This window comes from Mirounga angustirostris, unplaced genomic scaffold, assembly GCF_029215605.1.
Source record: "Mirounga angustirostris isolate CCGP_5_RB_7025 unplaced genomic scaffold, mMirAng1.0.hap1 SCAF_14, whole genome shotgun sequence".
Lineage (NCBI taxonomy): Eukaryota > Metazoa > Chordata > Mammalia > Carnivora > Phocidae > Mirounga > Mirounga angustirostris.
Window position 1 is genome coordinate 74,161,432 of NW_026991722.1, and position 27,020 is coordinate 74,188,451.

A 27,020-nucleotide genomic window follows, 5' to 3' on the forward strand; every position below is an offset into this window, starting at 1 on the left:
ATTCTGACTCATGAAAGGTTTCACTGGAAGGCTGTACTTTCGGATGGGGGGGAGCACGTGTTATTCTGCTTTTATTGCTACTTAACAATGAAACTTTGGTATAGATGCATCACACTTTGTTTATCCATTCACCTGTTATCAGACATTCCAGTTATTTCCACTTTTTGGCTATTATAAATAATACTTCCATGAACGTGTACAAATCTTTGTGCAGACATATTTTCATTTCTCTTGGGTAGATACCTAGGAATGGAATTACTGGTCATATGGTAAATGTATGTTTAACTTTTAAAGAAAATGACAAACTGCCAAACCACTATTTCTATTTCTAAACTTGGCAGCGGTGGATTGGAACACGGGAAACACCAAACACAGGGAGTCCACACTCTGCAACTGGTGCAGGGAGTACCAGCTTATTAAATGTGATTGACTCCCACATCGAGTTGCTACCTCTAAAAATAACCCAGAGTGCTGGGGGCACCAAAGCAGACAAGCAGCTGCAGAAGAAAGAAAGAAAAGACTCCATTCGGGAGCACAAAGCTAACCTCCCCACCCCCCATCCCCTAATTTGTCTAGTTCAAGGCCAAAGTAAAGAAACACACTTGATAAGAGTATCTAAGGATGGAGCTTTAGGACGTAAAAAAAGAGGATAATTATAAGCAAGCATTGCCAGTAAAGAATCAAATGCTAACTATATAAATTTAGTTAAAATCTGCAAAAGAGAAAATACAAGCATAGTACACTACTCGATTCTGCAGTAAATAATATCTGCATGGTCATAATCATGTAAATGATTGACAGTGAACCTACAGAGCTGCCTTTCTTTTGTCTTTTCTTTCAGTTTTATTTAAGTAGTCTCTACACCCAACATGGGGCTCGAACTCATGACCCCAAGATCAAGAGTCGCATACTCTTCCGACTGAACCAGCCAGGTGCCCCAGAGCTGTTTTTCTTTATAAGCCTTTTGGTACTGTTGGGTTACATTTTGGTCTCCTGCTCATTTTATTATGAAATATTTCAGGCATACAAAAAAAGACAGAAAATCATATAACTGATAGAAAATAAACATCAGCACCCATATTCTCACCCTCAGTTTAAGAAATAATAGTAGTACGCAAAGAGTTAAAAGCCCCCTAAGTGAGGGGCCTGGGTGGCTCAGTCGTTAGGCGTCTGCCTTCGGCTCGGGTCACGATCCCAGGGTCCTGGGATAGAGCCCCGCGTCGGGCTCCCTGCTCAGCGGGAAGCCTGCTTCTCCCTCTCCCACTCCCCCTGCTTGTGTTCCCTCTCTTGCTGTGTCTCTGTCAAATAAATAAATAAAATCTTAAAAAAAAAAAAAAAAAGCCCCCTAAGAGGGGAACCCCTTTGCTGGTTATTTCTGCTCCCATGCTCACCCCAGATCAATTCTTTCTCTGTGCCCGAGGAGGCTGACCCCTATGGACTGCATTCCCTGGACTCCCTTACCCTGCCTCCCACTTGGGCTTAGCCTACGGGATGCACAGCATCCCGTTCTTCCTGCCTCCTCTGTTTTGCTGCAGCCTTCAACCATTACAGCTCCTGTTCTGCAGCTCTCCTTCCCCAGCAACAAGCTTTGGCCAAGCTCTGGTGATGGCCCCCCTCCCTCTACCCCTTTAGGAACAGGACTGGCCCCAACTCTAGGGGCCTCACCCTTAAATTGCCACACCTCTGCATATAGTCCCTTTGAATTCCTTTGAGTGAGACCCTTCTGGGAGAGTCATTTGCTTTTCACCAGGGCCCTGCCCAATCTCCACTATACTGAATCTGGCCCATATCACTCCCCTGTACTATATAAACATGTATCAGCAAGCAATACATAGTATTGTTTTGAATGGTTTTAATTTTATCATACATGTCATACTGTATATATGTCTCTGCCAACTTTCCACTCAATGTTGCTCTTCTTTTAAAAACATTTATCCATGTTGACACATGTAGCTCTAGTTTATTCGTTCTGCTCATCATACCCCACTCTACGGATGTTCAGTGGAATCATCCGTTTGAAAGAACACTAGGTTTCCAGTATTTAGTTGTTACAAACAAGAGTTCTGAAAATTCTTGAACATCTCTACTTGAATATTTAACTTTGCGGCTATGTATTACTTCTAAACATGTAGGATGAATTAAAAGAGAGGGAGAGAGAGAGAAGCGCTAACATTGGCTCTGTGAGCTGGGATGCCCATCCCTCCTTTCCTACACGGCTAATTACCATCCTTTTACACCACGTGTGGAAGACACAAACAAGTGGGTTTCTGGTGGAGGCTTAGGCAATCTGCTGCCTCTCCTGTTCTCTGAGGCCCCAAGCTCTGCCCCAGTGGGAAAATGAGGTTAATGATTCCAGGTCTTGGTGCAGCTGTGAAACATCTGGAAATGTCTGCTCGGTACGACTTGGCTAAATCACAAGATCCAGAACCTGAGCCCACGTGCACTGCAAGAATTGCCAGCAATGGAATCTCATGGCCTTTTCAGACAGGGGTCCGGCCCAGAAGCATTGCAAGTTGGTGGGCAACCCAGTAGGATGCACCAAGGAATCGAGTTCAAATAAAGATTTCTGGATGCTGAGTATACTTCACTAAGACTCATCACCATGAAAACATCACTAAGGATGGCGAGTTGACTTCACCGAAACAGCATCAACTCTACATTGGAAAGAATTCTGAGTCATGTGCCAGGATTGATTCGTGATGTCTGTTACAGGAGCAGTAAGTGCAGGTATTAGACATGGGTGTCAGACATTTGGGAGGCAGGATAACCTAAACTCTTTATACCCAGAGTCTGTCACTTCTTAGCAAAGGCATATAAGCTGTTTGTATCTCAGTTTCCTCAGCTGTGAAGAGGTTAGGAGATGAGGTATATGTAACAGGCCATATACTGGTTTATATTTTTTAAATCGGTTTTATTGAGGTATAATTTACATATCAATTCATCAATTTTCAGGTGTACAACTCAAGGAATTCTGGCAAATATATACAATTGTGTAAACACCACCACAATCAGGACATAAAACAAAGGTTCACAAACTTTGCTGGTTCACCGTGCCTTTCATGTCTCAGTACACTTTCCACAGTCCTCAGGCCAAATAATTGAAAAGTATTTATGTCCTAACAACTCAGTAGCCTTTTTTGGGGGGAAAAAAGAATACGCAGAAATTGACAAAACCGTTTTTATTTCATTCCGAAATAACCAAAATTATTTACTAATGGAATGTGTGTGCCTATTGGGCTCTGCACAAATTCTCAAACCTTGGCATCAGATGGGACACTGTCAACCTCATTTCTTTTTCCACGTGGATTTTCACACAGTACTTGATTTTAATCATAGATCATTAAAAACCTAACTTTACAAAGATATGACATCATCAAAAAGAATGTAGTGTGATCTAATGTGCAAGTACGAAATACCCCAAGTTAGCAGTTTAAGAGGTGTATGACAGATGTCATTGTGTTTCCCTTGAAAATTGAAATTATCCCATAGTGTCGCTAGGAGGTTGATGCAGCTCCTTGGGGGTACCTTGACACAGTCTGGGAATTACAGATGTAGACTGTTTCTATTACTCCCCAAAAGATGCCTGTCCAGCATCCCTCTCTCTTTTTTTACTACCAGTATTTTCATTTTCCTTTATAGGACTATCCCTCCCTCGTTTTTATTTCATATGGTTTGAGTGGCCCTCACTCCAGTCCTGGGCTCCAGCGGAGACATGTAACCAAGGCCCAGCCAATCCGTGCCACAGTTACTGGTTAAGTAAGGGATAATCATGTGACCCACGTGGGGACAATGACAGTTGGCCCTGGGACTCCTGCTGAAATTACCAGGGAAAAGATGCTCTGTTTTGGCCAGATTTGCTAAGCTGGTAGATGTCAGCCTGGGTTTGCCCCAACATGGGAGAGACTGCCTGAGAATAAGGCTGATATAGAAGAAAGAGAGAGGGGGGTGCCTGGGTGGCTAATCGGTTATGCGTCCAATTCTTGGTTTCGGCTAGGGTCATGATCTCCGGGTCATGGGATTGAGCCCCACCTCGGGCTCTGCTCTCAGAACAGAGTCTGCTTGTCCCTCTCCCTCTGCTCCTCCCCCAAACTTGCGCACGCACACACGTCTCTAAAATAAATACATAGGGCGCCTGGGTGGCTCAGTTGGTTAAGCGACTGCCTTCGGCTCAGGTCATGATCCTGGAGTCCCGGGATCGAGTCCCGCATCGGGCTCCCTGCTCGGCAGGGAGTCTGCTTCTCCCTCTGACCCTCCTCCCTCTCATGCTCTCTGTCTCTCATTGTCTCTCTCGCAAATAAATAAAATCTTAAAAAAAATTAAAAAAAAAAATAAATAAAATAAATACATAAATAAAATCTTAGGGGGAAAAAAAAGAAGAAGAAACAGAGAGAGACACACACACAGACACATCATTGGAGCCCCTGGATCTAGCCTGGCCTGAAGCCATTTGTCACTGGATTTCCCAATATTTGAGCTAATAAATTCCTTTTTTTGGCTTAAAGCCAGTTGAATGGGGTTTCTGCCACTTGCAAGTAAGAATCCTGACTAATGTATTATATATATGCATTTATATATATCTATAGTACAGTGCTTTATTGCATATATATTTATATTATATATATTTATTGCATATATAAAGCACTGTACAAATGAAATGAGACCCCACAAGTTCAAAAGTTTCTTTCCAGAGCCAAGGGTCTCAAGATACTTTGGGAGCCCACAGTGTTAGGAACCCAAAAAATATCTGATGTACCCAGCAGACCTGGGTTCAAATTCCAAAATTCCATGACTTCCAAGTTACTTAACATCTCTTAGCCTCAGTATAAAGCAGGGTTGGTCATTTAGATTAAATGGAATCATCCATGTATCATACAGTTCGCTCTTACCGTTATTACTGTCAGCCTTTGTTTTTTAGATAAAGAAACTCAAGCTCAGAGAGGTGGCTTGCTAACAGTCAGATACTAGACAGGTGCAGGCCTCAGGCCTGAACCAGGAACTGTGACTTCCTGTCCAGGGTTCTTTCCACATAATGCACTTCTAAAGAAAGAGACCCGTAAAGCAATGCAAGATGGAAGAGAAACGAAAAGAGTACCCAGGGCACAGACCTGCCTTAGGTAGTGGTTAAGAGTATAGAGCCTGACATTCAACAGCCTGGGTTTGAATCCTGACTCCAGTACTTACAAGACATATGACTTTGGGTATATGATTTTTCCTCTGTAAAATGGGATAACAGGATCTATTTCGTAGGGTTTTAATAAAATAATACTGACCTTCTTGTTACTACCCTATCCCTCTCGTGTCTGTTCTATACACAGCAGCCAGAGGGGTGCCTGTTTCATTGGTAGGAAAGGCCAAAATCTTTACAGTGGCCTACCAGGACCCTGCATTTCTGTGAGGTTAGGTTTAGGGAAAGGCCTCTTCGGGCCACCTCCTTTCTGGATGGGAAGGGGTGGGGTCAGGTTTCCAGTGATGCAAGTCAGGAAACGCTTATTAAATCACCTGCCACGGTGTCTGTAAGTGACCTTCTGTGGTCACACCACAGGCCACAGGGCCAAACATGTGCTGGTCTCAGACTGATGCTCAATTCACCCAGCCAGCCAAAAGCGAAGTCCCCATAGCCACTTGACCTTGCCCCTGAGTCTAGTGAGGCCCTGGCAGATACAAATCACAGTCAAAAGAAAACAGATCCTTTCCTCTAGAAAGTCCCAGAGATTATGACTTTTGCAGGGCGGGGATTCCAAAGACCTTTCCAATCCTCTGGGTCTGACAATTAGGTTTTCTCTTTCCTCCCTTCATTTGAAAAAGGGAAGGAGAGGTGAAACACAGAGATATTAGCTATGACCCCAAGAAAGACAGAATCAGAAAGATACAAACATGAAACCTACAAATCCCAGATTCAGAGGCAGATATAGGAAAATTAAGACAGACAGGAATTTTCTGGTAAAAAAATTAATCCTTCCTTTCTAGTTCCAATCCGTCCACCTGCCTACCTGTTGTGACCTCCCTGCTCTCCAATAAATGTCTCATATCTGAAAGTCTGTCCAACACATACCCAATGACAATGTACACCCTACTTATTATACACATATCCCAGAAACTTTCATCTCAGGAGTTCAAAGCTCTCATATTTATTATGGGGGATATGGAAGTGAGAAGAGAGAGACAGGCCTCCCAGCACAATGACAGACATCCAAACTAAGCATTTAGAGTACTAAGTTCTAGTAGCAGCTTTACCACTCAAGAGCTATGTGACCCCAGTTGAGTGAATTAGATTCTCAAGCTTCAGCTTCCTCATCTATGAAGATATAGACAATGTCTATGATCTTGACTCACGGGGAACTCTGTGGCCTTCCATCTATCACTGGCCTCTGACCCAGGAGTTGTCCACCAAAGCCTGAGGCCAGCAGGGTCCCTGCTCCCCAAAGGCCCAGTCCATTCCAGTTCCCCCATTGCTGAAGAACTGAGTAGGGGACACCACGGTTTCCCCCCAGTCAGCTGTTCTCCAGCCCTTGCTGTGCACCAGGGGACAAAATCCAGAATTCCCAATTCCTCTCTGTCCCTCACACACCGGAACCCCAAAGATACCAAGTAAGAACACAACAACAAATCAAACGTCTCCTTTGCAAGCTCTGCTTGCCAAGACTAGCTATCTAATTGCTGTTGATTGCATTAATTGCATGGCTCTGAAGTGTTAAGACAACTCCTCCTCCTAATGTAAGTCAGGGCAAGGGAGAGGAATTCAGGAACAAAATCTCCACACAAGAAAACTCTTCTCCTGGGCTCCTGGGTGGCTCAGTCGGTTAAGCGACTGCCTTCGGCTCAGGTCATGATCCCAGGGTCCTGGGATCGAGCCCCGCGTTAGGCTCCCTGCTGAGCAGGGAGCCTGCTTCTCCCTCTCCCTCTGCCTGCCACTCCCACTGCTTGTGCTCTCTCTCTGACAAATAAATAAATAGAATCTTTAAAAAAAACAACAAAACTCTTCTCCCACTCCCGATCCTAACACCCCTTCCTGACTCCACAGCTGAACATGACCTGACAGCCCAGTAAGACAAAGTGTTAAGAGGCAGCTGAATCTTCTCGATGGGACTGGAGCCAGAAGGATCCCCTGGGAATTGGATCGGCCCCCAAGCCCTGGACCTGAAGGAAAGGGCACCAACCCACACATGCTGCACAGGCCAAGAAAGGCATACCGGTTCTGGATTCTTTTTCTCTGCTCATTCCTAGAATAGACCCCTCGCCCCCACCTTCCTGCTCCGTCTCTGCTGCACCCCTCTCTTTAAACATCAGGGCCTACTGCCTCAGGTCCAGAAGACCCATCACAATCAATCTCCTCTCCCCTCCTCTGGACACTGTAAGAGGCCCACCAACTGAGACGAGAGGTACATGGACAGGGAAAATGTCATTGCTCCAGCCAAGGATAGGAAGAAGTGGGGTGGAACTGTGCAATGTGATTTCAGGCAAACAGAGCCCAACTTCAGAGAAAACAAACACAATCTAGTTGCTGGAGAGGAAAAAGCCCCATCTCCCAAACTGGTCCAGGAGTCCCTCTTGGCCAACCCCAAGGTTTCATATGAGGTATCTCTAGTCACCTGAGTTGGTAGCTGAGACCTGTCTGAACCTCCTTTCAGTAACAGTTCCTCCCTGCCAGGACCCCACAGGGGCAATTTTCTCAAGGGACCTCTCTTACATCTGCCCTCACCCTACCCGGCATAAGGTCCTGGGCCAGATGGGTGAGGGCTGGGAGCAGCCTCTATCACGGAGGGAGGCAACCCAGCTGTCAAAACTGACAGATGCCATCCACAACGCCAAACTCAGCCTGCAGCAGCGGCACAGAGGAGAGCACAGACAACAGAGCCTCAAAGACGCAGAACAGGGGTCCCTAATCCCTGAGCAAACCCTAGGGGTTCAAGGTGAACGGCTCCCAAGCACATCTCTCAAAATGTAGTTGCAGAAAAGAGGGCTGCCCCACCAGAACAGAGAAGTTGGGCTGCCAAAAGCAGGTGGACGGGGGTGCGGTTAGGCGAGACCCCTGCGGAGGTGGGGGCTGGGCTGTACTGTCAGTCCCAGCACATATCTGTCCCCTCAGGCCTCCCCCACATGACACACCTGGAACTTCCCCTCAGAGGCCACAGACCAACTTTCTGCAGAAAAGGAGGTGCGCGGAGCAAAGAGCCGGTGCGAAGGCGGGGTAATGGGGAGCTTCGACCTGGCGCCCCAAGTGGATGAAGAACTGAAGTGCTGGGAGACAGGAGGGTGCTGGCCCACGAGGACCACCAGCCCCCCAGTGCCCAGCCAGAGGCAGCCGCCTGGACCCTGATGGTCCCCACCGCCCCGGCTGGGTTAGCAGGAAGGGGAAGGCACTGCACCGCAGGTAGCAGAGTTGCGCGACCAGGTGGCCCGGCCCTACCTGCAATTCCTGAAATTCTCCCTCCAGCTCGTGCCACTCGCGCTCGCAACGCTCCAGCTGGCCGGACATGGTGCGGCGGTGCGAGGCGGCGGCGGTGGCAGCTCCCGCAGCGCGGCGCGGGCGGCCACCAGCTCCCCAGCCCGTCCGCCCGCCGGCCGCCTTCGGAGGCACCAGCTGTTCCTGCGCAGCCGGAGCCACGCGCGCACCTGACGTCACAGCCCCCGCCCCAGCGCCCGCCCCACCCCCTCGCCGGGAGGCAGGCCCCCGCGCATGCGCACGCACCGCCCCTAGCTCCGCCCCCGCGCGCCCGCGCGCCGGCTAGTTTTGCGGGTCTTGGCAGGGTCTGTTGCTGCCCCCGTGAGAATGCTTCTGCGCTTCGGATCTCTCTTAGCTGAGGCTGGGGAACTGGTCCACAAGCTGCATTTGCAGAGCTGATTTTACTTAGATTGTGTTTATTTGGGATGTCTGGAGTCGGGAGGAAGGAAGATTTGGGGGAGGTGAAAGCTCACCACCCCTTGGCATTGCCTAACCAGAGCCAAAGCCAACGGCCTGGAATGCTAGAACTGACATTGATCATCCAGCAAGGTCGCCAGGCAGGGCGGGGAAGCGCAGAGAGGGACCCGTCGTCTTACCAGGTCATGACTTACTGCAAAGAATACATCCTAGACTCCTGCCCCCTAAGATTCTGCGTGACTCTCTTGACAGCTGTCTGTCGCTCATATGACACCACTGCCTCCCTCTCCCTGCATGGACCTAACAAGATCTATCCCTGCCTAGCTTCCCAGTCACATCTCCTATCTCACTCCCCCGGATCAGTACTTCCTGACACGGTTTTTTCTTTTCCTACCCTTGAGGGTACATTCCTTCTAAATCTTTATATGGTTGCCTTTGTCATCATTCAAGCCTTAGTTCCAATGACACCTGTATTAATTTCCTGGGGCTGCTGGGGCACCTGGCTGGCTCAGTGGGTAGAGCATGCAACTCTTGATCTCAGAGTCCCGAGTTCAAGCTTCACATTGGACACAGAGCCTACTTACAAAAAAAAAAAAAGGAAGGAAGGAAAGAAAGAAAGGAAAGAAAGAAAAGGAAAGGAAAGGAAAAAAGAAAAGAAAGAAAAGGAAAGGAAAGAAAGAAAGAAAAGAAAGATCCTGGGTCTGCCTTAACCACAAATTGCGCTGTTTAAATACCACAAACTGAGTGGCTTAAACAATAGAAATGTATTCTGTCACAGTTCTGGAGGTTTTGAAGTATAAAATCAAGGTGTCAGCGAAGACATGCTCCAAGACTGGGTAAAATCTTTCCTTGCTTCTTCCTAGCTTGTGGTGGCCCTCAATCCTTAGCATTCCTTGGCTTGCAGCTTCATCCCTCCAGTCTCTGCCTCTGTTGTTACATGGCCTTCTTCCCTGTGTGCTTGTCTCCGTGTCCTCTCCTCTTATAGAGACACCAATCTTACTGGATTTAAGGGTCCACTCCAGCATGACCTCACCTAAGTTGAACTAATTACATCTGCAAAGACCCTGTTTCCAAATAAGGACAACCTTCTGAGGTAATGGGTATTAGAACTTCAACATATCTTTCTGGGGGACACAATTCAAACAGTAAAAACACCTCTGGAAAAAAGACCTTTCCTGAATACCCAGAGCTTCATGCCTCCTCCCAGTCACTTATATGTCACCTGTCTTATTTCCTTCATATAAGCTACCGTTGTGTGAAAGTGTTTGTCTCCATGCTGGTTGTATGAATCCCTCCATGGGTATATAATCTGCATGAGATAAACTCAGGGATCTTTTCTCTGTCTTGGTCATCATCATATCCCCAGAGTTTGGCACACAGTAGGCCCTTAATATTTGTTGAAGGAATAAACATGAAAGATCATCTACTGCAGAGGTTCTCAACTTTTGGGGTTCACAAACCACTCTAAAAACTCTGAATGGGAAATATACACATAAGCACACAGAGAAATATTCAGAATTCTTAACTGATGCCTGAAGAAAAGTGTGACTTATTCAAGATTCCCAGCTAATTAAAGACCGACTTTGAATTATGATTTTCATCCCTGGAGGTTGGAACTTCAGCATATCTTTGGGAGGCACAGTTCAACTCATAACAATACCTCTCAACAAAAGTGAAACAAGGCTTGTTTGCATGCCTGGTTATTGCTGATGGAATGTCAGGCATTGTGAATTTTACCTTGTTGATTGGTTCCCTTCCTCCACCCCTTTTTCTTCTCTTTCTCCCCACCTTCGTCCTCCCCCTCCTTTTGTATTTCAGTTTCCCTAAAAATATATTTTTTTAAAGATTTTATTTATTTATTCATGAGAGACAGAGAGAGAGAGAGGCAGAGGGAGAAGCAGGCTCCCAAGGAGCAGGAAGCCCGATGCGGGACTCGATCCCAGGACCCTGAGATCATGACCTGAGCCGAAGGCAGACGCTTAACCATCTGAGCCACCCAGGTGCCCCTAAATTTTATTCTATTTTTTAATTTTTTTATTTATCTGAGAGAGAATGGGAGACAGAGAGCATGAGAGGGGGAGGATCAGAGGGAGAAGCAGACTCCCCGCTGAGCAGGGAGTCCGATGCGGGACTCGATCCCGGGACTCCAGGATCATGACCTGAGCCGAAGGCAGTTGCTTAACCAACTGAGCCACCCAGGCACCCCCCTAAAAATATTTTTGAGCTTTACATTAGACGCAGTTACTTGGAAACAATTTTATCCTTTCAAATCTTGCTTTTAACATTTATCTGGGACTAAAACAGTGCTCAGTCTAGAGCTGATTTTTCCCCACTACGTGAGGCAAGACCAATACATCATGAAGTTTTCAGTCTGGCTGGTGGGACGAGGCACTATTCCTGGGCCAATGTGAGTGCTGTACACTCTTACTTCTAATCATTTTAGGTGGTTCTTTCCTTGGCCTCAGGTGGTTGTCCTTGCATACATGTTGACCAGCGCTCAGCTGACTGCTGGAGGGGGTTCAGTGGGCCTCTGGATTCTCTGTGTGCAGCTGTTCCCTCTCTACAATTCTAACCTCCTTGGCCCCCCTGGACTCTCAGCTCTATCTTCTCAACTCTGGGGGTCTGCCAGGCTTCACCTGGGATCCCCCTCCCTGCACCATCGCCTGGAAACTCTCTCAGGACAGTAAGTGGGACAATGGTAGAATAACTCCTACAATTTGTTTCCTGTTTCTCAGTGACCCCGTCCTCTGTTGACTGATGTCCAGTGTCTTGAATAAAAAACATAATTTCATGTATATTTTCCCCATTTTGTGGTTGTTTCAGATAAGAAGGTAAATCTGGGGGCGCCTGGGTGGCTCAGTCGTTAAGCGTCTGCCTTTGGCTCAGGTCATGATCCCAGGGTCCTGGGATCGAGCCCCGCATCGGGCTCCCTGCTCTACAGGAAGCCTGCTTCTCCCTCTCCCACTCCCCCTACTTGTGTTCCCTCTCTCGCTGTCTCTCTCTCTCTCTGTCAAATAAATAAATAAAAATCTTTAAAAAAATTCTATATAAAAAGAAGGTAAATCTGGTCCATGTTACTGTATCTTGGCCAGAAGCAGAAGTCAGCATAATGCATTTGGGGTCCGTGTGCATCAACAGTTTGTTTCTTTTTTTCTTCTGCTGAGTATATTTCATTGTGTGCTCGATTTACTTCTCCATTCTTTATCCATTCACCGGCTGAGGGACATTTGCATTGTTTCCAGTTTGGATTGATTATGAATAAAGCCACTATAAACATTTATGTAAATTTTTTAATTATGAAAAGGACAATTTTACGTTAAAATCCAAACTTTAATTTTTTTTTAAAGTAATCTCTACACCCAGCTTGGGGCTTGAACCTACAACCCTATGATCAAGAGTTGCAGGCTCTACCAACTGAGCCAGCCAGGTGCACCTAAAATCCGAACTTTTACTTTCTTTTGAAAAATGGGAAGATCTCATCACACTGGGCTCACATTCCTGCATAGCAATGGACTGGAACAGAGTAAAAATATCCCCTTCACAATGGGCTTGCCACTTGCCACAGTCCTCACCATGCTCAACTGTCTTGCCCCAGACTACTTCATGTATTTATGTAAACTGTAGTCCTTGGGGCCACCTGAGTTTGAGACTCCCACTATAATATGTCATGAAAATTACAAAACCATATGGACCACTCATACGGTGAAAAAACAGAAACAGGTTTACTTAATTGGGGTTAGTGGAATCAAAAAGGAAACACAGGGCCTTGAAGGATGAGGAAAGTGTCACCAAGCAGAGGATTTGGGAAGATGCCCCTCCACCTCTGCTGGCAGCTACTCAGTCCAAGCAGGTCCATCTGCCCCAAGCTACCTCTGGGCGGGAGAGGCTGGGCCTGTCCCCCAGGGAGATCTGGGCAGGTGCACCTTATCTGCAGGCTGGCCAGCTGTCAGGCTGCAAATCTAAGGGACTGTTCTCTCCGTGGGGTCAGGACTCTGTATGCATTATTCACGAGCCCTTTTGTAGATGGCAGGGGCTGGCCACCCCAATCGGCATAGCCAGAAGTATCAGATCTTACCTGGCTGCCACCCTGTCCTGGTTCCTGCCCAAAGTGCTTTCAGACTCACTTGTCAGCTCCTTGGGACTGGATCTGGCTCTGCTTAAGGACTTTGATCACGAGGGGTGAGAAAGTGTGTTATCCTCCTCACCCCCTGCCCACACCACCAGGCGGAAATCTCTCCTATTTGTTCTCTTTAAGGCACTCTACTTAGGAATCTGTCAGTCTGAGACTTTGTACAACCAGGTGGGAAGAATCATAAAAGTAGCAAACACATAACGCTCACTATGTGCCTGGTGCTCTTGTATATACTTCATGTACGTGCATTAATGTATTTAGTCTTCAACAGCCTTGAGGAAGGATCTCTATTCTCCCTGTTTGACAGGTGAATATTTTAAGGCATAGTTTCTCCACCTTTTAATGGGATCAAGAACTACCTTCTGAAGATCTCATTAAATGCAGATTCTGATTCACTAGGTGCTAGGAAGGGCCAGTGATCCTGTAATTCTACAAGCTCCCAGCCAATATCATTGGTCCGAGGACCACATTTTAAATAGAGAGAGTCCAAGTTGCAGAGAGGTGAAGTAACTTATCCAAGACCATCCAGCTACTTGAGCATTACAGGATGCCAAGAGCTAATTCTAAAAAAAGAGCATCTGTCCAAGGAGAACTGAAAATTCCACGGACTTTCCCTTCATCTGCTTCCCACAAATGCCCTTGCTCAAAATAGTCCCCAAAGATTTTAACAAGCAATTTGGGCAAAGATGTTTATAGCAGCACTTTTTATAAAGATTTTATTTATTTATTTGACAGAGAGAGAGAGCACAAGTAGGCAGAGAGGCAGGCAAAAGGAGAGGGAGAAGCAGGCTCCCTGCTGAGCAGGGAGCCTGATGCGGGGCTCGATCCCAGGACCCTGGGATCATGATCTGAGCTGAAGGCAGCCACTTAACCAACTGAGCCACCCGGGTGCCCCAATATAGCAGCACTTTTTAGACCGCTGGAAACATCCCAAATGCCCCACAACAGGGAAACGGTGAAGTAAGCTGTAGTCTGTTTCATATAATACTATATGGCTGTTAAAATGATCAAGCTGTAGTCTATTTCATATAATACTATATGGCTGTTAAAATAATCAGTATGGGAACTAAATGGATGCCTATAAACAGGTATATTAAATTGTGTTAAGTAAAAAAGTAGAGCCCAAAATACTGTGTATATACTGGTTAAAGGCACATGGTCATTCCTGCACCCTGAAAAAGATTGGGTGAATTTAGTATAACAGAAATAGTCCATCATGTAAATTGATGGAATTTTTTTTTCCTGAAATGTTTTTCAGGTGTTTGATAGAAATTGTAAGCCCCTATCTTTCTGTTCATGGCTTTTTTTTTTTTTTAAGTTTTATTTATTTAAGTAATCTCTATGCCCACCCTGGGGCTCGAACTCACAACCCTGAGATCAAGAGTCATGCGTGCTCTTCCGACTGAGCCAGCCAGGCGCCCCAGTTCACAGGTTTATAATGTAAACAGCAAGCATTATTATGAAATTTCATTGGGGCGCCTGGGTGGCTCAGTCGTTAAGCGTCTGCCTTCGGCTCAGGTCATGGTCCCAGGGTCCTGGGATCGAGCCCCACATCGGGCTCCCTGCTCTGTGGGAGGCCTGCTTCTCCCTCTCCCACTCCCTCTGCTTGTGTTCCCTCTCTTCCTGTCTCTCTCTGTCAAATAAATAAATAAAACCTTAAAAAAAAAAAAAGAAATTTCATTTATTTAGTGTTTACTCTTCAGGTATCAAAATGCCCTTTCTATCCTTGTTCAGTTATTTGCATTACTGCACCTAACTGGGGCTGAAGTCCTGGCTGGAAGGGCATGTGATTTCTTTGGCCCAGCCAAACCCGAGTTCAAACCCCAGCCCTCCCACTTGTCAGATGCATGACCTTGAGTCCATAATTCGCCTTCTCTATAAACAGGGATTGCTCTCGTAGTACTGTCGTGAGGATTAATGCATTGATGTAGATAAAGTGCCCAACACTATGTAAGTACCAGTAAGCACTGATATATTTGGGTTTTCAAAAAAAATAAACATTTTATTTTGGGATACTTTTAGATTTACAAAGCTGCAAAGAAAAGTACAGACAGTTCCCACATACTCTTCACTCAGTTTTCCCTCATGCTGACAATTTACGTAACCATGACACCTTTATCAAAACCAAGAAATTTGGCGCCTGGGTGGCTCAGTCAGTTAAGCATCTGCTTTCGGCTCAGGTCATGATCCCAGGGTCCTGCATCAGGCTCCCTGCTCAGTGGGGAGTCTCCTTTTCCCTCTTTCCCTCCCCTCCCACTCGTGTGTGCTTTCTCTGTCGCAAAAATAAATAAATTAAATCTTAAAAAAAAAAAACACAAGAAATTAACACAGGCATATTACTATAAACAAACCTCCAGACTTTATTCAGATTTTTCCAGTTTTTCCATTGATGTTCTTTTTCTGTTCCAGAATTCAACCTGACATGGCACTTAGGCTTCCTGTCTTTAATAGTCTCCTATTTCAGTGTTTCCTTGGTTATCATGACCTTGACAGCTTTGAAGGGTAATATATATTGTTGTTGTTTTAAGTAAACTCTCCCAACAGGGGACTCGAACTCACAACCCTGAGATCAAGAGTCGCATGCCTTACCGACTGAGCCAGCCAGGTGCCCCTATATATTGTTTTAATAATAGCTTTATCGAGATACTGTGATGATTAATTTCATATGTCAACTTGACTAGGCCACACAATGCCCAGATGTCTGGTTAAATGTTATTCTTGGTGTGTCTGTGATGGAGTTTCTGGAAGAGATTATTTGAATCAGTAGATTGAGTAAAACAGACTGTCTTCCCCAATGTTGGGGGGCTCATCTAATCAGTTGAAGGTCTGAATACAACAAAAAGGTGGAGAGAATTCTCCCTCTCTCTCTGCCTGACCACTTTAGCTGGGACATCAGTCTTCTACTGCCGTCGGACAGGGATTTACAGCATCAACTCTCCTGGGGTGTTTTTTTTTTACCTCTCCTGGTTTCTCAGACCTTTGGACTTGGGCTAGAACTTTTACCATTAGTTTTCTGGTTCTCAGGACTTCAGACTCAAACAGGAAGTACACATTTTGCTTATCCATTCATTGGTTGATGGCAATTCAGGTTGTTTTCACTTTTTGGCTATTGTGAACAATGCTGCTATGACATTTGTGTACAAGGTTTTGTGTGGACATGTGTTTTCTTTTCTCGTATTATACCTAGGAGTGGGATTGCTGAGTAATTTCTGTGTTTCTCTTTTTTTTTTTAAGATTTCATTTATCCATTTGAGAAAGAGAGAGAGAGAACGAGTCGGGGGGGGCGGGGAGGGGGGAGAGGGAAAGGGACAAGCAGACTCCCTGCTGAGCACAGAGCCTGACACAAGGCTCAATCCCAGGACCTTGAGATCATGACCTGAGCCAAAGTCAAGACACTTAAACCGACCGAGCCATCCAAGTGCCCCTGTGTTTAACATTTTGAGGCACTGCCAAACTGTTTTCCAAAGTAGCTGCCCATTTTACACCCTCACTAGCAATGCATGAAGGCTCCAATTTCTCCACATCCATGTCAACACTGCTTATTGTCTGTGTTTTTCATTTTAGCCATCCTTACAGTTTTGTATGGAGTGTATCTCATTGTGGTTTTAATTTTGTGTTTTCTTAATCGCTAAAAATGTTGAGTGTCTTTTCATGTGTTTATTGACCATTTATATATCTTCTTTTGGAGAAATGTCTATTCTAATCCTTTGCTCATTTTTAAATGGGGCTATTTCCCTTTTTTATTGTTGAGTTGTAAGGGTTCTTTATATCTTCTGGATACAAGTCCCTTTCATATACACAATTGCAAATATTTTCTCCCTTTCTGTGATTTGACTTACATACATATAAAAATTTTTAACTTATTTAACAATCTCAGACTTAAGGAAAAGCTGCAAGTACAGTACAAAGCACTGCTTTTTCAACCCATCTGGGTGTAGATTTAAAAAAAAAAATTTATCCTTTCTATTATTAATTTTCTAGTGAAAATTTCCCCAACCTCCAATGGCCAGAGATGCGCAGAAGGAAGTGCTTGATAAAGGTTTAGAAACTGAACACTTCCTAATTCACCTCAAAAGCCGAATGCCATCTCAGAATACAAAAGGAATGTATCTGTAGACACCCTTGCTGTCCTCATTTGTTGCAGACACAAAAGCCCTATATGATGAGTCCCAGCCATTCCTACTATTTTGAAGGTCCTCTGTGAAACAAAAGGGAGAAAACATCGAGCGTCTATGTTTTTCTTTGTTCGATGCATTTGAAGAATGAAGTCTAACAGTTTCCCAGTGAAGCCGTATGTACCAGATTCCTTTGTATGATGGAAGATATTGGAGGAAGATTGTAGATAATAGGAAATTCACAAAAACGTTTTCCAATGACTAGGCGGAGTGTTGGCTGCTTTTTAGGTTTTTGTTTTGGTTTGCTTTTTAGGCTACAAGATTAAGTCTTGTTTCATTGCACCACCTGCTGGCGACTTCTCAGAAATTTCTGTTTCTTCCAACAAAAGGCAAAAAGGCTTGTTCAACAGATTAACAAATATTCTTTTTTCTCCCACCTAAAAAACTACCATTCACAGAGTATGGGTGGTAGAACTATTTCAATGCTCTTCATCTTTAATAAAACAAAACAATTTCCAAATTTCCAACAATAACCTTTTTATTGTGACATATATATATATACACAGAAAAGTACAATTTTTATGTAGTTTAAATAAATTATAAAGAGAATCTGTACAACTAAGACCCACATCAAGAATAAGGTTGCCATCACTCTAGATAATCCCATGTCCTTCTTCCCTAATCATAACTTTCTCCCTCCCTCCCCACAAAGGTAACCACTACCTTGATTTTGGGATAGTCATTTCAGCATATACTACTTCTAGAACCAGAAAACAACTGAAGTATTAATTTTTAAAAATAGTGTAAAACTTGGGGCACCTGGGTGGCTCAGTTGGTTGAGCGTCTGCCTTCAGCTCAGGTCATGATCTGGGGGCCCGGGGAGTCTGCTTCTCCCTCTGCCCCTCCCCCCACCATTCTCTTTCTCTCAAGTAAATGAATAAACACTTTTTAAAAAAATGGTATAAAAATTTTGGTGTAGCTATTTAATCTGAAAACTTATGTGATTATTCCTGCATTTGACACATATCTACTGAGTTCAACATTGTTATAGTCATTGGGGAATAAAAATCAAATCATGAGATACCATTTCACACCCACTAGAATGGCTAAAGTTAAAAAGACAGACAATTGGGGTGCCTGGGTTACGCAGTTGGTTAAGCATCCAACTCTTGGTTTCGGCTCAAGTCATGATCTCAGGGTTGTGAGATCGAGCCCCACGTGTGGGGCTCTGCGCTCAGTGGGAAGTTTGCTGGAGAGTCTCTCTCTCTGCCCCTCCCCCACTCTCTCACTAAAATAAATAAATCTTAAAAAAAAAAAAAGACAGACAATACAATACCAGGGTCACCTGGCTGGCTCATTCAGTAGAGCAGGTGACTTTTAATCTCAGGGTTGTGAATTTGAGCCCCACTTTGGGTGTGAAGATTACTCAAATTTTTTTTTAATTTTTAAAAACTTATTTTAGGGGCGCCTGGGTGTCTTAGTAGGTTAAGCGACTGCCTTCGGCTCAGGTCATGATCTCAGGGTCCTGGGATGGAGTCCCACATGGGGCTCCTGGCTTGGCAGGGAGTCTGCTTCTCCCTCTCCCTCTGTCCCTGCTTGTGCTCTCTCTCTCTCTCTCAAAGAGATGAATAAAATCTTTAAAAATATGTATTTTTAAAAAGACAATACCAAATGATGGCAAAGATATAGAGAAATTAAAACCCTCATAATGTTACTTGTGGGAATGCAAAATGGTGCAGCCACTTTGGAAAACATTTGGCAGTTCCTCAAGAAGTGACACATGGAGGGAGCATCTGGCTGCTCAGTTGGTAGAGTGTATGACTCTTCATCTCAGGGTTGTGAGTTCAAGCCCTATGTTGGGTGTAGAGAGTACTTTAAAAAAATAATAAAATCTTAAAAAAAAAAAAGTCACCCATGGACTAATCATCTGACCCAGTAATTCCACTCCTAGGTGTACCACTGAGAGAAAACATATGCCTACACAAAAACTTGTACACAGATATTCATGGTAGCTTTATTCCAAATAGCCAAAAAGCATAAATAGCCCAAACGTCTGTCAACTGATGAATGAACAAAATGTGATATACCATATCATAGAACATTATTCTGCTATAAAACAGAATGGTGTGTGTGACGACTGGCTGCCTTAGTCAGTGAAGCGTGCGACTCCTGACTCTTGGTGAACAGTTCAAGCCCCATGCTGAGCATAGATATCACTTAATAAGAAAAATTAAAAACAAACCAAAACAGAACAAAGTACTCACACATGCTACCACATGGAAGACCCTTGAAGTCATTATGCTATGTGAAAGGAGTCAGTCACAAAAGACCATATAACTGTGCACTACCATGTATATGAAATGTCCAGAATAAGCAAATCCATAGAGACAGAAAGTAGATTAGTGGTTGTCAGAGAATGGGGATGGGGGAAGGGGAGAGACAGTGACTGCTAAGGGTGTGAGGTTTCTTTGGGGGATGATGAAAATATTCTGGAATTAGATAGTGCTGATGGCTGCACAAGTCTGTGAATATACACTGAATTGTGCACCTCAAAGAGTGAATTTTATGGTAGGTGACTCACATCTTAAAAGTTGTTACAAGTAATATATATTTTTGGGTGCCTACTATGCACCAAGCACCATGCTAGGCACTGGGATTACAATAATGAGCAAAGCTAGATAGAGCTCTTATTCATATGTAATGTATGTCATATTAAATATTGCACCACACAAAAGATACTGGAAGATCATCTAAGGGAAGGCAATACAGAAGTATAGAAGTATTGAATCAATATGTTGTACACCTGGGCGCCTGGGTGGCTCAGTTGGTTAAGCGACTGCCTTCGGCTCAGGTCATGATCCTGGAGTCCCTGGATCGAGTCCCGCATCGGGCTCCCTGCTCGGCGGGGAGCCTGCTTCTCCCTCTGACCCTCCCCCCTCTCATGTGCTCTCTGTCTCTCTCATTCTCTGTCTCAAATAAATAAATAAAATCTTCAAAAAAAATGTTGTACACCTGAAACTAATAAAACACTATGTCAATTATACTTCAATAAAATTTTTTTAATTAAAAAAAAAAGAATTATGAGATGAACACCTCCCATGTAACCACAACCCAGGTCAAGAAATAGAACACTGCCTTCCAGCTATAAAACAAGTAAGTCACTGGGGGCACCTGGGTGGCTCAGTCAGTTAAGCATCCAACTCCTGATTTCAGCTCAGGTCATGATCTCATGGTCTTGAGAATGAGCCCCATGCTGGGTTCTGTGCCGTGTGTGGAGCCTGCTTAAGATTCTCTCTCCCTTTCCCTCAAATAAATAAATAAGTCATAGGAATATAATGTACAGCATAGGGAATATAGTTAATAATATTGTAATAACTTTGGGGCACCTGGGTGGTTCAGTCAGTTAAGCGTCTGCCTTCAGCTCAGGTCATGATCCTGGGGTCCTGGGATCGAGCCCAGCATCAGGCTCCTTGCTCAGCAGGGAGTCTGCTTCTCCCTATCCCTCTGCCTGCCACTCCCCCTGCTTGTGCTGTCAAATAAATAAGATCTTTTAAAAAAAATTTTTTAATACATAAACAAAAATTTTAAATTTTTTTAAAAATAAAAAAATCATTTAAAAAATAATGATATTGTAATAACTTTGTAGGGTGACGATTGGTAGCTAAACTTATCATGGGGATCATTTTGTAATGTATAAAAATATTGAATCACTACGAGGTACACCTGAATAGGATTTTGTATGTCAGTTATATTTCAATTAAAAAAAAAGAAATAGGGGCGCGTGGGTGACTCAGATGGTTAAGCGTCTGCCTTGGGCTCAGGTCATGACCCCAGGGTCCTGGGATCGAGTCCCGCATCGGGCTCCGTGCTCCTTGGGAGCCTGCTTCTCCCTCTGCCTCTCTCTCTCTCTCATGAATAAATAAATAAAATCTTAAAAAAAAAAAAGAACGAAATAGAACATTGACAACCCCCAAAGAGTCGCCCATGCTGATTCACAATCCCCTTCCTTTCCCCAGAGGTAACCACAATCCTATTTCTTTTGCTTTTCCTTGTAGTTTTTACTATTTATCTTTGCATCCCTAGATGACATAGATTTGTTTTTCCTAGCTTCGAAATTTTCTAAATGAAATTATACTTTATTTTCTTTTTGTTGTTTATTTTTATGCTGGTCTTCTTGCATGCAACAGTATGTTTAAGACTCATCTATGCTGGGGTGCCTGGGTGGCCCAGATGGTTACACGTCTGCCTTCGGCTTAGGTCATGATCCCAGGGTCCTGGGATCGAGCCCCACATCAGACTCCTGGCTCAGCAGGGAGCCTGCTTCTCCCTCTCCCTCTGCCTCTCATGCTCTCTCTCTGTCTCTGTATCTCTGTGTCTCAAATGAATAAATAAAATCTTAAAAAAAAAAAAAGAGGCTCTACGCTGCATATGACTCTAATTTGTTTTCGCTGTTAGGATGTTCTCGTGCGTGAATAGCACACAAGTGGTTTACCCTTCTATCACTGATAAACAGTCAGGTCACTTCCTGCTCGGGATGTGTACAACAATGCTACAACAGCTTCGTGTCTATTTATCCTGGCACACAGCTAGTTCATTGCCGTTCTTACCTTTAACTGCACCAGATCATACCAAAGTGTCTTCCAAAGCGGTTCACACTCCCTAAAAGAGTTCGAACCTTCTGCCTTTTTGAAGTACTTTTGAAAAGTCTATTTCATTTGGCTGATGGCTTACAAAAAATCTAAGTGCATTTTCAGGAAAGCCGCTATTGGGCTATTTGAAATGGGGAGGAAGAGAGACACCTGGCTGCCTTAACCAAGGCCAACCTAGATCAGCCACCTGAAAATAAATAAGCTACAGAAATGCTTATTGCTGTATGCCACTCAGAACAGGTTGCTGTTTGTTTTACTACAAAAGCTAAATGAGACAACCGGGATAGGGAACAGATTTATGATACAGAACTCTTCTTTGGAATGGCACCTAACATCATGAAATTTTCTTATTAATATTTATACTTATGGGCTGCTATGGCCTAAATGCCCTATCCCCCCAAATTCACATGTTGGAACCCCAATGCCCAATGTGATGGTATTAGGAAGTGGGGCCTTTGGGAGGTGATTAGACCATGAGAGTGGGGCCTTCATAAGTGGGATTAGTGTCCTTATAAAAGAGACCCCACCATGTGAGAATACAGTAAGAAGTCTACAACCCAGCTGACCATGCTGACACCCTTATTTTGGACTTTCAGCCTCCAGACTGTGAGAAATAAAATTCTATTGTTTATAATACCAGCCTGTGGTATTTTGTTCCAGCAGCCTGAAGGAACTAAGGCAGAGCCTAACATTTTGAGTAATGAATGAGGTCCGTATTATTTGCAACACAATTTCAATTTCATTCATCAATATAAGTGTAGCTATGTATTGTTGCTACATATATATATGAGAAAACATTTGGCCTTCAAAGTCAAAAAATATTTATTAGCTTTACAGAAAAGACTTGCCCAATGACAATTTTCCCTCTGGTTCTGGGAGGTGGGGGTCACTTTCCCTGGACAAAACGGAAGCTCATACACTTGGAGATCTCATATCAAGGAGAAAAGGGCATTGAATTTCAGTAGCAACCAAGAATGTCCACCACAGTCACCCACTCTATCTGCCCATATTATCATGGCCCAGGACATGTGTGAAGACACAGGACAAAGTCAGTATCGAATACAGTGATTATATCATAGGAGAAAATGAAGTAGGTTGGGGAAGGGGCCAGCTTTTCAACCATTCACTAGAGTTGAAAGGACTGACAGTTGGGGGGCCTGGCTGGCTCAGTTAGTAGAGCATGTGACTCTTGATCTCAGGGTCCTGAGTTCAAGCCCCACGCTAGGTGTGGAGGCTACTTAAAAACAAAAAAGAAAAAAAAGGACAGTTATTATCTTCATAGGTCTTTTGTCATCTTTTAAAGAGGCAAAGACAATACAATTATACTTTATTCAACCATCCATTTATTCATCAAGTATTTATTAAGGACCTATGGGGAATTGTATTCATTTCCTAGGCCTGCTGTAACAAAGTACCAGAAACTGGGAGGCGTTAACATCAGAAATGTATTGTCTCACAGTTCTGGAGGCTAGAAATCTGAAATCAAGGTGTCTGTAGGGGTGGTTCCTTCTGGAAGCTCAGATATGTTCCATGTTCCTCTTCTAGCTTCTGGTGATGTTCCTGCCATCTTTTGTATTCCTTGGCTTGTGGCAGCATCTCTCCAATCTTACTTGGCATTCTGCTTGTGTCTGTCTCTGTCCATATTTTCTCTTTGCATAAGGATACCAGCCATATCGTATTAGGACCTACCCTAATGACCTCATCTTAACTTGATCATCTGCACAGACCCTCTTTCCAAATAAAATCACATTCACAGGAACTGGAGATCAGGATTTCGATGTCTTTGGGGGAAACACAATTCAACCCATGACAGGAACATGTTTGGAGGCTTACAAGGCCACAGCATCCTTTTTTTTTTTGAATTAAGATTTTATCTGAGAGAGAGAGAGAAAGCAAGAGAAAGCAAGAAAGAGTACGAGCCCGGAGGTGGGGGGAGGCAGATGGAGAGGGAGATTCCCCGCTGAGCAGGGAGCCAGATGCGGGGCTAGATCCCAGGACCCTGGGATCATGACCTGAGCCAAAGGCAGACGCTTAACCGACTGAGACACCTAGGCGCCCCAAGGCCACAGCATCCTTATACTCAGCCTTAAAGGAGTGGGGAAAAAGCCAAGGAAGGAAAATAGGAAGAGGGAAATATAGCAGAGGGGAAGAGAAGAGAAAGGACTACAAAAGAGAGAAAAAGAGAAACGTTGGAGGAGGGAGGCAGGACCAAGTACATAACTTGTGCGGCCCAGTGCAAAATGACAATGTGGGATTCCTTGCTAAAAAATTAAGAATTTCAAAATGGTGACAGCAGAGCATTAAGCCAAGCACAAGGCCCTTCTTTAGCATGAGGCCTGTGTGACTCCTCTATGGGTAAAATGGTACTAATGGGTGTACTGTGAGTCCATTTAAGGTGTCCTTGTTCAGTTTTTCAGTACTTTTCTGTGTTCCTTGCAAGTCACCTATGAAGCAATTCCTTCTTTCTACAACAGGTGCATTCTTGGGTTAAGACCCTTCTAAGATCCAATCTCTCAAGGAGAAAATAGTTTAGGAAGATGGTGGCTATCCAAAAGGGAAAATCTTGGGGATCCTGGGCGGTTCGGTTGGTTGAGCACCCGACACTTGATTTCGGCTCAGGTCATGATCTCGGGATCCTGGGATGGAGCCCCCCCCTCAGATGCTTGCTCAGTGGTGAGTCTGCTTTAGGATTCCCTCCCTCTGGCTGCAGGAGCCATGTGCCCACAGTCTCTCTCAAATAAATAAATAAATATTTAAAACAAACAAACACAAAAGGGAAATTTTTTTCTCCCTAGCCCCACGTAATGTCTGAGTAATTTCCTCAGAATACCCAAGAATCACTTTTCCTTTCAGTTGTTTGGATTCTTGATTAGGATTTGTAACTTGGCATGGAAGTTTCTCTGCTCACCAGCTTACACTTCCTTAGACAGTTTTCCAGGTGCTCCCTGCTTAACCAGGTCACTGTGGTCAAAAAGTCACCTTCTGCCTCGTGCCCTGTATCAAAGCAAGTTCAAGAAAACACACAGGTTCCTGACCACCAGATTTGGTTCCAAACATCCTCAGCTTGGCATCTAACCTCCTCTCTCCCAGGCTACCCGACTATGTTCATAGAACAGCATCTCCTATGTTCTCTGAGGTTACCCTCCCCTTTTCAGTCAAGACAGTCTCCAGAGCCACTTTACACTATCATTCCTAGTCCAAGCCCTTGCCCAGGCTAGTCCTACCCCTGAACCCCACGGTGTGAACTTTTCAAGGGCAGGGGCTGAATTATATTCACCTTTGAATCTCCAGTATCCAGTAAGGTGCACACGTATAAAACACAACGTGCTTTCCACAAATGCCTATGGAATAAAGTTGATGAACTGACACAAGGGACTTCCAAAGCATTTACAATTTTTTTTAAAAGATTTTTTATTTATTTTTATTTGACACAGGGACAGAGATAGTGAGAGAGAGAGAGAGCATAAGCAGGGGGAGCGACAGGCAGGCAGACGGAGCGGGAGAAGCAGGCTTCCCGCTGAGCAGGGATCATGACCTGAGCCGAAGGCAGCTCATGACTGAGCCACCCAGGCGCCCCAGCATTTACAATTTCAAAGACACAAAATCACTTACCTCGATGCAGACTTCTTTTCCGCCTCTTACTGAACGTGACTTCCAGACGGTTTCCTGTCTCCTAGGACGAACGTTTCTGTGGGCAAGAACATGTTCCTCTTGAATTTTTTGTCATAATACTTGTTTTCAAACTGGGCACATAGAAGGCATTCAAATCTCCCTGAGTCCTGAAGCCTTCTTTCTAGAAGGTAAAATTCATAGGGGAAAAAAGGAAACTTAGGGGAAATCCTCCCTTTCCCTAAAACCTGCATTTAACATACATGTAAACAGAACAATCTTGTAAAACCTTTTTTAGATGGACAAGTAAGTTCTCTGTGATCACATTCTGGTCTTTACATTTCTAGGTTCACGAATCTGGGACAGCGCCCCAACTCTGCTTTCCATTCAGTTAGCATTTGCCGCGTTTTCTCCCTCCGCCCTTTAGGCTTAGGAATACGACCCGCCCACTTCCGGCAGGGGCATCCACAGCGCAGGCGCAACTCCAGACGCCACTCTACAACCCCTCGTTCTAGTGCTGATGTACGCGCATGTGCAAAAAGGGGCGGGCTGGTTAATAGCGCGGGAGAATGTAGGCCCGCCGAACTCGCGCGACTGTCTCCGCCCACCTAAGTCGGCGGGCGGAGCCGACTGCCCTCTCCAGGTTCAGGCAGCGCACGCGCACTTTAGTCCAGGAACGTGGCGAGGGAACGAGGGCAAGCTTTTACGCATGCTCATTTAAATGAGGCCTGGAGCTTTTCCCGTCAGCTACGTCTGCGGCCTCCTTTCCGTCTTAACCCGCCTCTGACGTTTAAAGGGCCAGAGCCTTTTTCCACCCAATTGATTTTTTAAAAGTTAAGCATTTATGGAGAACCTCGTATGTGCGGGGCCCAATTTATATTGTCTTCTGTGTACATTTTCCAGCTTTTCCTTTTGTAGAAATTACGTTAGTATTTATATTTTTCATAAATTTCTTCCCTTGGCCCAAGTGTACTGTTCCCTTGGAGGCAATTCTCTGAAATGAGAGTCAGTGTGAAGTTCTGGGCGGGTCTTCCTAGGTTAAGGGGTCTGAAACTGAATCCTCGCTCGGCCACTTCCTTGGTCTTTTTTTTTTTTTTTTTTTTTGAGACAGAGAGAGACAGAGAGCATGAGAGGGAGGAGGGTCAGAGGGAGAAGCAGACTCCCTGCCGAGCAGGGAGCCCGATGCGGGACTCGATCCCGGGACTCCAGGATCATGACCTGAGCCGAAGGCAGTTGCTTAACCAACTGAGCCACCCAGGCGCCCCACTTCCTTGGTCTTTTACTCTGGATAGGTTATCTAATTTCTGTGAACCTGAGGTTGCTGACTTTTTAAAATGAGGATAAGGATTCCGACCTATCTCATAGGATTGTTATGAAAAGTACTTAAAAAAAAAAAAAAGTATGGGGGCGCCTGGGTGGTTCAGTGGGTTAAGCATCTGCCTTTGGCTCAGGTCATGATCTCAGGGTCCTTGCTCAGTGGAGAGTCTGCTTCTCCCTCTCCCACTGCCATTCCCCCTGCTTGTGTTCTCTCTCTCTGTCAAATAAATGAATAAAAATTTAAAAGTAATAACAAATATTTAAAAAGAATGTAAAGTACCAAGTACTATGCCTCACACCAGCTATATGTTAAGTAAATAAATAGTAGTCATTAAGTG

The 27,020-nt window shown here is 44.5% G+C and overlaps 1 protein-coding gene and 1 long non-coding RNA gene across 3 annotated transcripts in view; both read right to left on the reverse strand.

Moving 5' to 3' along the window:
* Positions 1 to 8,606, reverse strand: part of TMEM120B (transmembrane protein 120B) — a 43,702-nt gene extending 35,096 nt beyond the window's left edge. The window contains exon 1 of one of the 2 annotated variants that reach the window (XM_054510535.2): positions 8,408 to 8,606. In XM_054510535.2, coding sequence (XP_054366510.1) covers positions 8,408 to 8,476 — 69 coding nt within the window. In that variant the 5' untranslated portion in view covers positions 8,477 to 8,606. The remainder of the gene's footprint in view (positions 1 to 8,407) is intronic. The other variant, XM_045887714.3, reaches the window with a different exon arrangement.
* A 5,285-nt stretch (positions 8,607 to 13,891) lies between these two features.
* On the reverse strand, positions 13,892 to 26,019 carry LOC123853109 (uncharacterized). Its single transcript, XR_010407397.1, has 4 exons — positions 25,655 to 26,019; positions 25,369 to 25,444; positions 25,034 to 25,097; positions 13,892 to 24,750 (listed from the first exon to the last, which is right to left on the reverse strand). It is a non-coding gene; the product is annotated as an uncharacterized LOC123853109 (long non-coding RNA).
* Positions 26,020 to 27,020: the final 1,001 nt, after the last annotated feature.